We start from the raw sequence: 16,728 nt of genomic DNA, 5'->3' as shown, positions 1-16,728 counted from the left end.
CAGGCCCATCCAAGTGCCCATGGGGGGTTTGCTGATTATATCAATGATGTCACCCTTCTGCAGACCAAAGAAGCAAGAAAGCCATTTAGGCATGCTTTCTGATGGATATTCAAGCAAACACACCCACTTTCTCTCAGATTTTCAGATATGCAGAATGGACAACACTCTTGAGTTTTCAAAAGGTTAACCACAGTTCTTGCAAAAATGTCTGATTATACTTGTTTTACAAATGGAACAAAAGGGAATTAAGTGACATGCCTAAGACCACAAAGCAAGTCAACAAAAGAACCCGGAATGGACCCCAACTGTCCAGATTCACAAACCTGCATACACCCCAGTAGTGCACCACTGCTGTTTTGTACAAATGTCTCTAAGCTGTGCAACTATCTGAAATTGGTGCAAATAAGAACATGATCAGTGTATATGGGCACAATCTCACATCAGATCTCCTGGGGAAAGGAGGCGTATGCAGAAGGAACCGTGCAACACTGTGGCTTTTCCTAATGTGCTCCTGACTGTAACAAAGAAATGGATGCACAACTGTTGTTGTATCCTTAAAGAGATTACCTTACGTACATCTGCTTTAATAGGAATTAGCTGCCCTCAGAATTTTAAGTAATGAATGTAAGAGACAGTTTCAATCAAATACAGCACAACTAAAATTAATAAAAGCTGATATCCAGAAAAATTAAAGGGGGAGTGACAACTCACAGTCAGCAAAGTAATTCAATATTAGCTCAAAACAAGTTATATTAACTGAAATGCCTTTAAGAGACACTGTGTAGGCGCATCCACACTTCTTCCAAGGATTTTGAAAATTTTTCCATTGATAGATTAATTCATTGTGGGAGACAAAAGTATTTTTCCAATCTTTCAGACAAAATCCTTGCAAAACGGAAATTAATTTGTGGCACATTTTTATTTTTCCAGAAACAAAAGACGCAAGTGTCTTTCCCTGGATGTGGAGAAATACTAATACTTACTTATGTCCTATAACATTTTGCTATAATTCAAGCAAATCTTAAATGTATCAGAATAAGATAGGTTAAAGGGCTTCAAAAAACACATGTAAACTCATTAAAAGACTAAGAATTGTGTACTTCCTGCAAAGAACTCTTAATTAAGAATTTTGCCACAATAAATGTTTGACCCCTTAAAAACAGATATAGCTGGTACCTTGAGCTTCAGAGAGTCTGTATCATAAGGACTTGGAGTAAAATCAGTGTGAACCCTGGCTCTTCCACAAAAAGGTCCTCTGTAAGGAGGCTCTTCATCATCACCATCTTCTGATTTCACACTCTCCCTGTTGCTGGTTGAGGAATCTGTTGTGCTCACCGTCTGACCACCTGTGTGAGAGACATAGTCCACAAAAAAGAATCTCTTTGTGAAGGAGGTTCAGAAACAAACAGAGGCAACACAGAAGGTGGGTCTTCTTTCTACAAAACACGATAATCAAAGTTAAAAGTCTGTAAATGCTGCTATTTCTTATATACACATGTGATGGGAGAGTTAGCTAATCTACTTTGCACTCCTGTTTTCCCAAATTCAGCTCCTCAATATTTAACTGAGAAGCTGTTTAACTAGTGTCTCATCTATGGTACATCACAGGAGATGACATCTTTCCAGGAAGTTTTGCCCACAAAAAAGCATAGTGGTGTGAGGAAAATCAGCTCTGAATCCTGCATGAGGGTTCCAGAATCCCCCTCATGTCCAGAAATTTCGTTTTATGGCAACACATCATACTGATATTACCAAAAAAAAAAATCCCAAACAAAAAAACCCACCAAAACTGGATGATTTTCAGAACACACTTTCAGTTATTTAAAAATGGAGCTTTCTCTTCAGTTTTTTTCCCCCCAATATGTTCTTGGTTTCTATTGGTCAGTAATCCACAGAGAAGCAAGTTCACACCATCTGTGTCCCTCTTAAACTCTGTTTTGTGCAGAGACAATCTTAACCAGAGAGGTGTTAAATAATACTCCTCTAACTAGTTAATGAGAGAATCTCAAGGTCTCTCTGGAGGGGGGGTGGGAAGCCCATCAGGAGTGCCCAGGAGAAATCTAGTGTAAAGATGAGCCTGTTTACTACTGGCCAAGGACTGTAATTCTCACGCCAATCATTTATATTATAATAGCAGGACCCAGCAGACCCAACCAGAAAGCAGGATTTCTTTTTCAGGCCTATGTATAAACACAAAGCAAAAAAGATCGTCTCTGCACCAAAGAGCTTATGGTTCTTTGTAAACCCTTAATGACTAACCCATTAGTCTTTCTACTTTTTAACCACTGCTTTTGCTTTGACTTTCTCTGATTCTGCTTACTGTGGAGATCTCTGCTCCCTGAAGCCACAGAAATGGAGCAACGCAATTACAACCGAACTTACTCATTGAGCTCTGACCGCTTAAAGAACTCCTCAGGCTCTCTACTGAGCCACCGGCTTTCAGCTTGGGTTTGTCCAGGGAGTCAGTGTCTGGTGGCGGCGACTGTGGAGAACCCGGCATGACCCCAGGGCTGGACTCCTGAAAGGGATTGAACCATTTCAATTTGGTAAATGAACTTAGGCACTGACATGAGCTGCTTGTTCATCTCCAAGGAAAGAGATTCTGTTTTCCTGCTCTAAATCTTCTATGTTTATCACTTATTTCGTGGTACTCAGCTGTGGCAGAAACCCCACTTTATTAGGCATGATAGCGGGGACAAGAGCAAACAGTCCAGTCTGAAAAAAGCATTGTAAGTACAAAGAAACATTACACAAAACTCCCAATTCAAACGTTTTAATGACACATGATATTTTTGCCAGCAGTATTTGCAAAACAGCTAACGCCAAATTCAGCTTTCTGAATCAGGATTTTGTACAAAGATGAATACAAACAAATCAAACAATGCAAGTGAGACACACAGCAATGTAAATTTTTTTCTGCAGTGAATCGTTGTTATCTTTGCTCATTTACCTTGAAGAAAAAAAAGAGAATTAACCAGAAAATGCAGCCTGTGCATAGTATAAATACTCATAAACATAAATGCATAAATATAAAAAGATATTGCTACATGTGCAATAGGTGAGGCAATTTCTCTTTTCATTCAGTCAAGCATTACAGGAAATCAAAAGGGGTCTTTCCTAAATTGAAATTCTGTCAGCCTCTGTGAAGCACAGTTAAAGCAAAGCAGCAGATACTTGTGGCCAGAACATCTTTTGCTTGTTTTTTTGAATGCAGAAAGAGATACTGGCACATAGTTTGAGTCATGATGCCAGAAAGGTACAAATATTCTAAAAGGACTGTGCCAAAAAGTTTGAAAACAAAAGAACTGCAGCTTGCATACAAGAAGAGTTTTTGTGGAGATGTGTGGTCATAAAACTTTTAGACGAAAGCTATTATTTGCATGCTGCAGAATCACCAGGAAAAAAAGTCATCCCAGCATATGACTTCAGAGGTCAAGTCAATCTTGGAGAGAGCTAGAGAGCGAAAGTATTGCTAACTCACTGTAAACCCATTTCTCATCGCTTTCTTTGGCAGACACTGCAGAGGGGCACTGTAAGGCCAGTCAGACACCAAAGCACGTTCGTATCAATATCAAATCATGTTAGACCTTAAAATGCTTTAACTGTAAATTTAAATTAAATAACCGTAACTGCAGCACTGCCCCGGGTTATGAATAAGTATGGCTAACAGTCCTACAGGAAAGGGATTCTCATGTTGCAAAGCATTGCATAAAACTGGTTACTTTTCTGCCTCTCTATGCCGTCTCCAGATTTTGCGGTTTGGGGTTGTTATTTTGAATCTTACGAATTGCTCCTTTTACAGGCACTAAGGCTTTGCATTAGCACCAAAAGGCAGATCTGGTGGGGCGTGACTCCCTTTCCACTCCCTTTCCCTGTGGCTGCAAGCATCCCCGGCGATCCAGCGGCCGGTACGAGGCCACTTGGGGGCGATGTTAGCCAGGGAGCGCCCTGCTTTCCCGGCGGCTTTCTAAGCCATTACTTACACGTTTCAAGTGGGGAGACTGGATTTAAACAAATGCTGAAGAATTTTTGACACTCCACCAAAGCAAGGACCCAACAAAGTACACCAAAAGAGAAAAAGACAGCAATTGTTCCTAGGCCACTGAAATTCAAAGCCTAATCTACAACTAATGTACTTCAGGTTTGCCTTTAAGAATAAGCTATAGAAATGTGTAATGAAAGAATAATAGGAAAATCTTCTGGGGGATGCCCCTTTCTGACTACATTGTGCATCTGTTTTAATGCGCTGCTGCAGAGGGCAAGGTATGATGGAGAAAAGATCTCTAATAGCAGAGAGGAACCGTGTATGTGAAGTCATGTTGGGAATTTAAACTAAGGTGTAAATTGCAGGTTAAATATATTACTGTGACCCTGTGTCACAGACCAGTTCCCTTAATAAATAATGACAATAGATAAAGAAATGGAAATATAGAGCGAGACGTGTAATGCCATCAACCACAGGCTTCTGCTGATGAGCGACTTGAATGAAAATCTGAAAATGCATTTTCATGCTTTGGCATCTATAGGAAGCCATTTCACAGTGTGGGATTTTAGAAGAACATAGGAATAAGCCACACCACATAGTCTTGTTAGAAATTTCCTCAGAGATGCCTTGAAGCATGGGAATCGTTATTGGTATCACTTCTACACTATTAACTGGATTCCACTGCAGACCTTACGTACCTGCTCAGACAGAGAGCTGCTATATTTTTTAGACATCCTTTTCTTCATGGTTTCTTTTACAGACTTCACCTTTTTGCCCAGAGATATACGGGAGGCAGAGGGTGATTTGATCACTTCTTTATAAACAAAATCTCCTTCTTTGCCCTGCAAAATAAAACAGGGTTTAAGCCTATAAAATACAAGAACCATTTTTTTCCTCAGTCAGCAGTCACTGCGGAGGTATCTAGGCAGACACAGGATGGCAGCTTGGTGTCCTGCTTACTGCTCTAAATTCACTGTTGAGACCTTGTGCAAACCACTGTAGCAGTCCACTGTATCTTACTTCTAAGGCCTGATTTGCAACCTTTTCTGCAGGTACTGTGTGTAGGTGTGTTGGGGTCTGTTAGGATGAACGTGTCCAGAGAAGGGCAACGAGGCTGGTGAGGGGTCTGGAGAACAAGTCTTATGAGGAGGGGCTGAGGGAGCTGGGGTTGTTTAGCCTGGAGAAAAGGAGGCTGAGGGGGGTTTAGTGGGCATGGTGTTTTTGGGTTGATGGTTGGACTCGATGACCTTGGAGGTCTCTTCGTGTCTTATGATTCTATGATTCTATGATGCCTTTATCCCTTTGAGTTTCAGGTAAGTATTTGACCTGATAGAAAACTCCACAGTTTCAGGCTGTGGAGCCTGACAGGACATACAACAGTAGTTGTGGCTCATGTTGGTCAATACTACACACAGTTTAACAGGAGTAAAGGTACCTCTGAGATCCTAGCCAAATATATGTGTGTGTGTGTGTCTGTCTATATATATATATGGATACCTACATTTGGCTACCCAAATTTACTTTTTATTTTCAGACAGGCATTTCAGACTCTCTTGATGACCGTCTCTGTGGTTTTACTGTGGATTGCTTATAAAAAAACCCACAAAAAAAGGTACTAAATCCATCAACCATGGTAGAAGGTTATACTTGCACAGCTATTCATAAGAGACACAACAGGGTACTGCCAAACTAAATTAGCTGGTCCATATATAGTGGATGACAAAGGCCAGCTGCTTTGAATGCATTTAACCTTTTCTAAACCAGCTTAAGATACGTAGCATTTACTTATGCCACAAGCACACACAAAGAATTAACATGGATCAGTTGACATTTTGCCAAACTTACTCGTATGACTCAGCCCTTATTCAGATTGTCCAGGCAGCGTGTTAGACACGGACTTTCGTTCTACAGTATGTCAGGAACCACAGCAAGACAACTCTATTAGAGCTACTGCCAGCACCCTCCATTGGCAAGGGTGCACCAAAAATCACAATGCAAAAAGGACCAAAATCTGTTTGGCCAAATAGGTTGACTACTGAATTTGGTCTCTGACTTGGTTCAATAATCCTTCTGAGTACAATTTAAATACATAAGACAACAAACCCTAAAATAAGTGTACACTACATTCTACATAAAAGATTTATCTTTTTTTCTAAATTGATGTATGTTTGTTACTTTACTAATGTTCCCCCAAAAAGTGTCTCTGAAATTCAGCTGATACTTCATTTCTGATAATTCTGTATTTTTTCCTTTACAAGTTTTTTGTGATTACAGCTTCTTTGGTAACTTTTGGTCTTTTAGCAGAAATTAAGGACAGCTCTTTGCCTTATCTTTTTGGAAAAAAATCTTCCGCTTCATGGACTTCAATGTTTTCAAGAAAAAAACCTTGATCTGCATACATTATTCTGGTGTGTTGCATCTCTCCCACTGATGCTAGTAGGGAAAAATGTAACATCTAGATTTCACACTTTTCTATATCAAAACCTATCTGAACAAAATATGCCAAAGTATCTATGTTTAAAGATAAACACTGTAAGTTTGGAAGTTAACTTTTTTACTGAGTTGAAAATTGATGCATAAAACAACCACCCACAGTTTTGGCCAATTTAGGGGTAATTTATTATGTTTAAAAAAAAAATAAATCAGAAAAACAAAACCAACCCCAAAAAACCCAGCTGACATAAAAAAAAAATAATAATGCTGGCATATAAAATGTTTCACAGTTTAGACTTCAGTGAACAGAGAAGTTACCAGAGCCATGTTGAAACAGAAAAGAAAAACATATATGGGCAAAAGGAAAAAATGTGTTGGCAATTTCATTGATATAATGTTCTGGCTCATTTCTATTCTGTTATTTTTGGGCACAGGCTGACCAACAGTAACACTGGGATCAACATGAGTAACATAAAATGGAATTAATTCTCAGGGGAGGTGTTTTGTTTTTTTTTTTTTAAACACAAAGAGCTTTGAGATCAATTGCGCAGCACCCAGCACAATGGGATCCCAGTCTACTCCAGAGCTCTTAGATACAATGAGAAAACAAATAATAAATCTCTTACATAATGACTTCCACCCAAATAACTTGCAGATCTTCAGCAAATGAAAGTTTGCCTCTTCATTCCAAATAGTAAATATTTTTACCAAGAAGGTATAGTAATCATATGTTTTGCCTGGGGTGATGCTCTGAGGAAGTCATACATAAGAATAGCCCACAGATGTGCCCCCAGATCTTCACTTTGATCAGTTGTTCCTGCCTCTTCACACATATGGTATATAAATACTTATACACACATGGATATGGGTGGGTATGTTATTCTCAAAGCTGAAGAAGTTTGAGGTTAACGAAGATACTCTGCTTTCTTGGATCCCAAAACTGTTATTACAGACCTAAATTACACTTCAGTCTATTATAACTCTGTTGCGCATTTCATTTTATGCTATTTCAAGTCTGTGCCTTCTTGTCTTAAACTCACCATTTGGTCAGAACTGTTTCCAATATGAAGAGAACGATTTGTCAAGTCAAATCCTCCAAAGCTACAGGTTCTCTGAAAAAAAAAAGGATGGATACAGTTCTATCACAATGATCAGCTCACTCAAAATATCTGAGATCTGGAGAACATCAGTGAAAACACAAATGTCTGCAAAAATGGAAACAAACAAAAGGATGGGAGATTATAAATCAAGAAATCTGTTATAAAGCAATTTGAGTCATTTGTCTTTTCCAGAGAGAACTCCTTGGCCTAAGGTCTGCTGCTGTTGAGTCATCTATCGCCTATTCTTCTTTTTAAAAAGTTAAAAGACTTTTTAGTCTGAGGAAACTGTTGATCTTATGCATCACATTTTCCAGGGTGCTGGCAACTCCACCTCAGCACTCCCATCTGCCTTCATAAATAAGTCCACAGTAGCACTGAAACAGAGAACCACCAATCTTTTAAAGCATTGAATAACCTACCTTCTGGGACCAGCTGCACAGACTCCATTTCCGCTGAAATACAGGGAAATGCTAGAGGCCTTGTAGGGCAAGCCCTTGGTAAGAGAAGGGAAAAACCAGCCCGGCTATGCATAAGCATTGTGTCCCCAGAGACTCGGCAAGCCCTGATTCCAGATTAGGTATTTACCATCACACTTGTGGTGACAGGCGGCAGCTCTGCTACTTCTGGGAGAAAGTACACTATGTTTACAGTGTCACAAGCACCTATTGGAGTGACTCAGTTTTGGCTGAATGCACAGATGCAGTTTATCATAATCATCCTGAATAAAAAAAAGAAAATCAGCACTATGACGCTGCTTCCCTTCCAAGAGCAGAGGGCAACCAAACTCAGTACAGTTGCATTTCCACAGCCAACCATTGTTTAACTGTGGCAGATGAGTCTCTGCTAAAGCTTTGGCATCACTCGAAAAAAGACCAGACACTTAGGGGGCTCAGAGAAAATCCAGCTTTTGCTTTGCAGTCCAAAAGGTAAAACCTTTGACTTTTTATTTGGCCACTGAACAACCAGCTGCACAGTACTCAAGTACCTGGCCCTGCCAGAAGTCTCACAGGGCAATCCAGGGAAATGAAGGTATGGCAGTTACAATTTACTTGCACAACTTCAACTCTGGGCTCCGAGTGAGGGTTGTGAGACAGGCAGATGTCTATTGGAAGTATTCTCTTCAAAGTTAGAGTTGAGACAAACAGGAGGCAGAAGATCAACCACTTGCGAACTCTAAGTTCTTAGGGCCTGAACTACCCAACAGAGTAACTTCAGAGACACCTTAAGACTCAGCTAAGCATCAGATCAGACCACAAACGATTGCCCAATCAGTACGGTGAGTGTGTACTTGGGAGTCAGCGAAGACCCACCACCTGAAAACTACCAGTCTGCTTCAACACTCTATTAGGAAGGAGCAAGCTCTGTAAACTGTGCCACTTAATAAACAATTGTATCAATGAGTTCTATTAAAGTAAACATTCATCTTGCCCTGTACACTGCTAATCAGCATAGATATTAATAGCTTTTAAAATGTTTTCTTTTCTAGCTTTTATGTTGGGTGCTGTGTACCTACAGTGCTTGGATGACAGTTTTTGTACCCCACCACAACTCTACTAGAACTCAAAGCCAGCTTTGTCTAGGCCCCACACATTAAAAAGAGTGCTGTGATGTAGAATTTTTTAAGTGTTTTTTTTCCAGAAGGCAATGTGACTATGGCATAGCTTTAAAAATTGCTTTTGGAAAGCATTTGAGACCAACCACAAGTAAGCACAGCACGTTTAGCTATGAGTAATGTCGTCCTGTGAAGAGTCCATTCTAACTAATCCTACAGCGTACAGTAACCCCAGCAACGAAGAGAGGGCATCTGGAACTGCTCTGAGCAAACTTGTCTGTCAAACCAGACAGAGCTCCTCCTAAAGCAGTCTTCTCAGAGAGCAAAATGTCTGTTGGTTAAAAGCTTCTGAATAAATGTACCATATTAAGGATGCTTATTGTTTCATTATGGACCTCCCCATACATTTAACATTTAGCTTCCACCTTCAGATCCCAGTAGCGACCCTGGCAATTCTGTACCAAACAAAAGGTCTGTGGATGAGAGGGATATTCAATGGAATGGCCATGCAATCAAAAGTATTGTTGTTTTGGGAGAAAAGAAAAACTGATGCAATTTGAAAATTTCATGCATGTCCAGGTCACTGAAACAAATATAAATGACAAAAATGAATGGCAAGGCAAGACAGAGTGACCAATTCCACTGAATACATAGGCATTGCAATTTCCCTGAGGTTGCAGCAAACAAACATTAAGTTTCTAGGAAGAAGGACTGGCATTAGTTGAAGTTTGCCAGCTTTTTGCGGTTTCAGGAAGAAGTGTGTTGAAAAAGGTAGTAAGAGCAGCGTGTCTCCACCATTTATCCCATTCAAACGAGGCTGGAGGAGCCGTTGACTGAAGTGTTCCTCAACAACAACAACAAAACGCTATCCATTTCTTCTTCGTTTGTATCTCTGAATTAGCAAAAGTCAGTCCAGATGGTTTTCATAATGAAATTACTATAGCGAGATTACTTATTAGAAGAACTGAAAAACCTATTTGTCATCTGTATTTACAGTTTCAGAGGGTATTTTCAATTATGGGGCATCTCTAGCACATACGAGCATGCTCTTTTGCCTGAGATACCCCTATTGTTCAACTCGCAGAAGGACGAGTAAGGTTTCTTTTATCATTGTAATGTCCTTATGGGAAAACAATGTCTGTGAAAATAAACAGGGCAAGCAGTCAATGCAGAAGAAATAGTGAAGCTGCCAAGAGAGAATGTTTATGGTATTGGGTAGAAAAAAACTACCTATTTTGTGGCCGAAGAGCAAAAAGTAAACCATGAAGGCTTGGTCACCTCCCACAGGTTATTCAAGGAGACCAAGGCTGTGACTCTTATATCGAGAATACCTCACACCTGAAGAAATGAAGCAGAGACCTCTCAAAATAAAATCTGTTAGTTCAAGAGGAAAAGCTTTTTCTACTGTATTGTTCACTGGAATATCTTGCTTAACGTTATGGGTGCACTGCTGTTTCCACGCACTGAAATAGGGAACATACCTACATTGTCAACTAGACAACAGACTAGCTGGCTCAGCTTTGGAGATCTGGCTGGCCCCAAAGGTGAGTTCCTAGGAAACTCAGCATCATGGTTAAGGGAACTGTCAAAACTGGGTCATATAATCAGGAAGCAGCTTTGGATGTCTCTGGAGTGCTCAAATCACTTAATTTCCCATTGTACAGCACAATTTCCTTTTTTGGCCACCCCTTGTTCCCTCTCCACAATGCTCTGGGCGAAGGTGCCACCTTCACCCCATCCTAGGAAGAAGGAGCAGTGGCCAGGGACAGAGCAGAAAGGGCAATTCTGGTGCTGGTGAGCAGCAAGCGGGAGGGTAGTGTCTACATAATGTAAAACTCCCCATCTTTCTGCAGCTGTGTACGTAATGGAGAATACAGAGCTGGGTGGGTGAATTGATCAGATGCAAACTGAGAAGGGGATGGCCAATAGAGGCAATGACAGCAGGAGAGAAATAGAGCACAGTTGACTAAGGATGCTCTAATCCTCTGAAAATTTTGTTCATCTCTCGGTATCCCTTTAAGAGAATACTGACTCCCAAAGCATCACGAAGAATGTGTTTATAGCATCTCAAAGCTCCTCTGTTCACCAGTGATCTCAATTTCTGCACTAGGTGAATTTAAAAAGCAGCATTTTGTCATATTTGCTCTCTCTCATTGAGTTATTCTATACTCATAGAAAATGCAGACAACAAAACTCTTCTCTGACGGGATTGTATCAAACTCTTCCCTTACAGCTGAATTACAGTGCTTAAGAGTTTCTAAGGGCAAGGAAAGCAGAAGCACTGAATTTTAGTTAAAAGTATAAAGCAGAAAGTGTTGACTGCAACCTCACAGAAACTGGAAGACCACCTTCATGGCAACTCTTTGACTCACAGACTTTTGGTGGATTCTCAAGAGAACCCTTTTAGTACAGCGATCCACTGTGGCAGCCCACTTCCTCTTGGCCTCCTCATCCTCCTCCAGCAGGCATCTCCTCAGGTCCTGCTTGTCGGCCTTGCTCAGGGTCCTGTCAGTAACGGGACGCACCAGCTGTGAGAGGTTGAGGTGACTGTACAGGCTTCTCTCCACCACATAGGTAATATTGAACTCGCTGACAGAAGTGCGCCCTCGTAGCCTTCTGTTTGGGAAGCCACAACCTCCAACCCCTTTCGTTTTGTGCCGGAGTAATTGTAGATCGCAAGTTGCGGGAGATGCTCCTTTCCTAGCAGGGCGCTGGCAAAGAAAAGCTCTGGAACAGGAATAGTTAGTATCCATTTTCTTCAATCGGATCTGCTTCCTTACACTCTGAATCTCCTCCAGGGACACCAGAAGATGGTGCTTGTGCCTGTTGCTGTCATAAAAGCAAATGCTTTCTGTACTTACCCCATGGCTCAGCGAGCCGAGGCTCTTCTTCATTTCCCCATCTGTCAAGGAGCGGCAAACTTTCTGGGTCTTCTCCTCTTCTGGGTAAGAGAAAAATGTCCCGAGTTTCTTTGGAGGCTTGATAAGGCCACGGCTATCAGTTTTGCTGAAGGTCTTCACCAGCTTCCGGTTAGCTCCCCACGTATCAAGACTGCTGGATGAGGGAGAAGTAGTAAGTGAGTCCGAGTCGTCCTCTGGCTGCTTTTCGCAGGAGCTGTCAAAGTAGAATTGCTTCTTGTGAACTCCAGAGTAAAGTGCCGATCTGTCATCCAGTATAGGAGAGTTGTCAAGTGAGTGCTCTTCCACACCTACAGGGGACAAATGCAGCACAACACATGTCATGGTTTCATAATTCTGTTTCCCTGTAGAGCCTTATTGTATTTATTTACGGTATCACCCACTTAAAATGAAACAAAACTCTTCCTGATATAAGCAGCCCAGAAGGTATTTGCGAGTGGATAAATCTGAAGCGGTTCCTTCCATCTGTCAAGTGAGAGTTCTGGGATGAGTTAACAGTAGACAGATGACAGCAACCTATAAGTAAACTCATCATGATTTTAAGCTTCTCTCTTTCATCTGCAGCTAAGTAAGACCACAGATGCTCTCACTAAGAACCCCTTAAAAGCTGGAACTGGGATCTGTTCCTCATGTTTTTCTTTTGATACTTGCATATGAATCTCAGCTCTAGTGAGATTACAATAGGTCAGAAGTATCCCCAGGTATTAAAAACTAAACAAGCACCTCTCAGGTCCAGTTTTCCAATACCCAGTGCTTCTGCTGCAGAAAGCAGTATTTTTCCCAGAAAGTTACAGAGCTGAGCTCCAGGATGAAATTAAAAGTTTTGGGTTTTCAGTGGGGGAAGAGGCACCAATTTTAATCAGACAGAATTTACTTAAACAGATGCAAAGAAAAAAAAGTAGGTCAAATTGCGGGTGTGCCCATTTCAGCAGTGTTCTGGTAACAACAGAAACACTTGGTTTTCACCAAATACATATTTCACAGAAAGGGAAGATGACTTTTTGCAACGCAAGTTCTGGAGATGGGCAAACATCCAGGTCTCCTTTTTGGAGTGGAGAGAAGGGAATAAAGGACGTGAAATTGCAATTCCTTTTCACATTTATCATTTAAGAAACTTTTCTCTGGTGTTTTCTTCTGAGCAAAGTATAGGCTCAGGTATTAGATGCAGTAACAAGGAGAGTCAAACAAGAGCACACATCCTCCTCAGTCCTGCCTGACGAATTTCACAGCATTCATGGGTATGTATCAGAAACACACATAGAAATGTGACTGTATTTACTTCTTGCCAAAATGAATTTCTTGCCTGACCCAACTTTGCCTTCATCTTTGATTGCTTCCACAGTCTTACAGCAGAGCTGAATTTGAACCATTACCAAAATACCTATGATTTACTAAACTTGCTCATTCAATAACAGGGGACACATTTCAAGATGAAAGAAGATTAGTTGCCCTGTACAGGCTTCCTGTCTCACCTTCAGTTCACTCTGTTGGCAAAACATATTTGACATATATTTGCTGAAACCTAAGATGCTATTTTACCAAGATAAAACTCGCTGTGACAGTGAAGGGATAGCGGATCACATCTGACACGCAACTTTCACTCTTGAGAACTCTTCTGGGGTAGGTCTGTAGATTGGAGTCTGATTTTGACACCATTTTCAGTGGACTGTCCAACTTGCTCTTTTTCCCCTCTAGTTCTCAATTTGAACAGAAAATAGACATTCTCCTGGGACTGAATATGTGCTGATGAACAATTTTAGTCCACTGAGTAAATATGTTTTTAAACAGCTTATAAAATATGCAGCGTGTGTCAACACTGTAACAGATGTTATTTGGAGTGAGTCCATGACACAAAGCCATAACGACACAGATGTAGATGTGATTTGTTTTTAAATGCTATGTAAGAATGGTGCCCGGGAGTTAGGAAGCTTCAGTTATTTAGCTCACTAGGAGCAGACTAACACAAAATACACAAGGATTCAGATATTGGCACATTCTAGTGAGTATCAGATCATCCAGATATATATGTAGTGTGATAACAGAGTCAATAGTAGAAATGTGGGAGAAGAATATAGGACTAGTGTACTTTTCTTTAAAAAACTACAGGAATGTCTAAGGGAAATCTGGCAAACTTGTTCTTTGTGAAGAAATTTTTGAGGAGGTTTATGAGGCATCTTTATTCTGGGGAACTGCACGTCAGTTTTCAAACCAAGCCTACTCTCACACTTTGTTAAAGGCTGTTGAACACTGATGAATTTATTGAAATTTTACTGATGTGACTCAATCAAATTTTACAGCCAACTCCCCAAAACCTAGCCATCTAGGATTTCACATTACTTCACATTTATAACACAGATTCAAATAACAGCAGCAAACAGCTCAAGAACCGATCCAGTCAACCACAGGTAACTTGGAAGGCCAGAGAGCAATTCCCAAATCTGACCACAGTATTTTTTGTCATCTTGCAGAGCCCTCTGATATATCCAAAGGGGAATACAGACCTACATTGTGAGATATGGGGATGGACAGCATTTATGAAGCACTTTTAATTTGCCACATGAAAACTTGGGTGCGGGGAGAATTTACTGAAAGTAAAGTGATAGATATCTACTCCTCATGTAGACTTGGCTAGTTAAGGGGCCTTCTACTTATTTAGAAGTTATGCAGAAGTAATTCATGTTGTTATTCAGCAATAATTGTTTTTGCTACAGAGCTTCCCAAGAGCCAATCTACAAAGGAACTCTAGAGGTCTAGAAAAAGTACAAACTCAGAGTTATAGATAATTTATTCAGAAAAGCCTGGAGTTAAAACAGAGAAGACAGGAAGGAGATGGAGAAAGAAGGAAGCAGAGCAAATTTTTTTTGGAGACAATTGTTAATTCAGTGATTTTTCTTTGGGGACAGGGGTGGTAAACTGTGGTAAAAAAAAAAACCTGGAAGGAACAGGGGTACTTAAGTGAAAGACTGAAGGAGAAAAGGAAATAAGGAGGTGAAGTGCTGTGAGAAAGGGAATAGAGAGCAAACCAGACAGTTAACATGCTGAAGAGAAAGGCTGGTCAAACTGCAGGAAGGCGTCTGCACGCACAGCAGCCCCTGGACTGCCAGCTCCTGCAGCTGCTCCCACCCCTGGAGCCTCTGGCTGATTGCTCCCTGCAGCTTTTCCCAGGCCCCCAGGAAGGGAGGGGGTAGGACATGCCTCTCTGAGGTCCTTCTTTCCCCAGAGCAGGGGAAAAATAGCCCTGTTTTGTTTGCCCTGTCTCATAAACCATGTTTTTGCTTCCAAGGTGACAAAACCTTTTCAGACCAAGACAGCTGCCCAGGCCAGAGCTCTAGACTGGCCGTGCCTTTCACGCCAGCCAGTAACACCATCATCACCAGGAGAGAGGCAGGCTAGATCATGAATCTGCCAACAGCTTCCTGCCACACACCCAAGAAGATGCACACGTTCTCCTTAAATGCACTAAGGAGGAATCATAATAAGGCTCAGCTCACTGCAAAGCTATGGGGAACTGGCATATGATCCTGGGAAGGCCACGAACATAGAGGGGTGCCCACAATTCCAGCGAGGACTCAAGCAGGGCTGTGCAGAGAGGCTCCTGAGGCTCAGGCTCCATTAATCTGAGTGCTCACACACGGATACAGGTCATCCAGAGTTAATTCTGCGGCATGGTGTTCCCAGGGGCTGAACTCTGCTTCCTGTTTCTCCACCCTCCTCCTCCTCCCTTCTCTCCCCCTCTCTCTTGGCAGCAGGGCTCATTCAGGAACCAAACTGCAAGCAGGCTCCCCCAGAAGTAGGAGTTAATATTACACGAGGCAGTCGCTATCCCACAAGAATGTCTGATAGAGTTTATGTACTTTTGCCACAGGATGATACCATATGGCGCAACTGTACCATTCTTCTTTTTAAACCCTCCTAAAACTGGTGAGAGCTTCACCTGTGTGCTGTCCCAGGCCTCGGAGGAGGGAGCAACGTGGTGGTGGGCTCTGCTTACCTCCTTGCTGAGCTCGTGGGGCAGCCGGCTGGGATTGCTCCTAGTCTCATTCCCTCCCCAGCATGGGGCATAAAACATAAACCAAGATCTAATCTCTTAATGAGGGGCTCTCCAGTGCTGCTCTGGGAATACCAGGAGATCATCAGCAACCACATCTTAGGCTGCCACTTTCCTCCTTCTACAGTCTCAAAATGCAATTACTTGGGTAAGGCATGCACCATAGACAAGGCAGTCTTTCCTACCATCCCTTAAGAACACTCCACCCCTCCCTCCCCCAGCCCTCCACTTTCTGTCCCCTCTCAACAGACACATGTATTCATACACGCAGTTTTAACCATATGCACGTTGCTTTTTACCTTCTGTGCTGGGTTTTTTCATTTCTTCCACTCTTATGAGTTTCTTCCTGACTCTGCGGGTAGAATTCACCAGCTTGTGCAACCTCTTAAACTTCACCGACTCCTCTGTTTCATCATCAGATTGTTCTCTTGACTGGCAAAGAAACAAAGGGAATATTAATAAAGTAGTAGTTCCACGGCTTGCTCCTTCAAGTGAAGTTAACCCAGCTCATCTGCTGCGCTGTGTCAATGCAGCTCTGTAACTGGTGTTATATTTTCAGCCCAGGTCAGACAGAAACATTTAAATTACTGAGGGTTTTCTTTTTTTCTTTTTTTTTTCTTTTTCTTTTTCTGAAAGCATGACATACCATTTTGATTTCTAAATCTGTGCAACGCAAGATCCTAGGCATTGAA

At 41.5% G+C, this 16,728-nt stretch overlaps 1 protein-coding gene across 1 annotated transcript in view; it reads right to left on the bottom strand.

The window, feature by feature from the left end:
• SASH1 (SAM and SH3 domain containing 1) overlaps positions 1-16,728 on the bottom strand; it is a 65,217-nt gene that overhangs the window by 16,571 nt on the left and 31,918 nt on the right. Inside the window, 7 exon segments of the mRNA XM_009324122.1 lie at positions 1-57; positions 1,177-1,346; positions 2,383-2,518; positions 4,684-4,827; positions 7,459-7,530; positions 11,932-12,278; positions 16,336-16,468. Coding sequence (XP_009322397.1) covers positions 1-57; positions 1,177-1,346; positions 2,383-2,518; positions 4,684-4,827; positions 7,459-7,530; positions 11,932-12,278; positions 16,336-16,468 — 1,059 coding nt within the window.

Source organism: Pygoscelis adeliae, unplaced genomic scaffold, assembly GCF_000699105.1.
Source record: "Pygoscelis adeliae isolate BGI_AS28 unplaced genomic scaffold, ASM69910v1 Scaffold105, whole genome shotgun sequence".
Lineage (NCBI taxonomy): Eukaryota > Metazoa > Chordata > Aves > Sphenisciformes > Spheniscidae > Pygoscelis > Pygoscelis adeliae.
The sequence above is the reverse complement of the archived record's forward strand: the minus strand, read 5'-3'. Positions and strand labels throughout refer to the sequence as shown.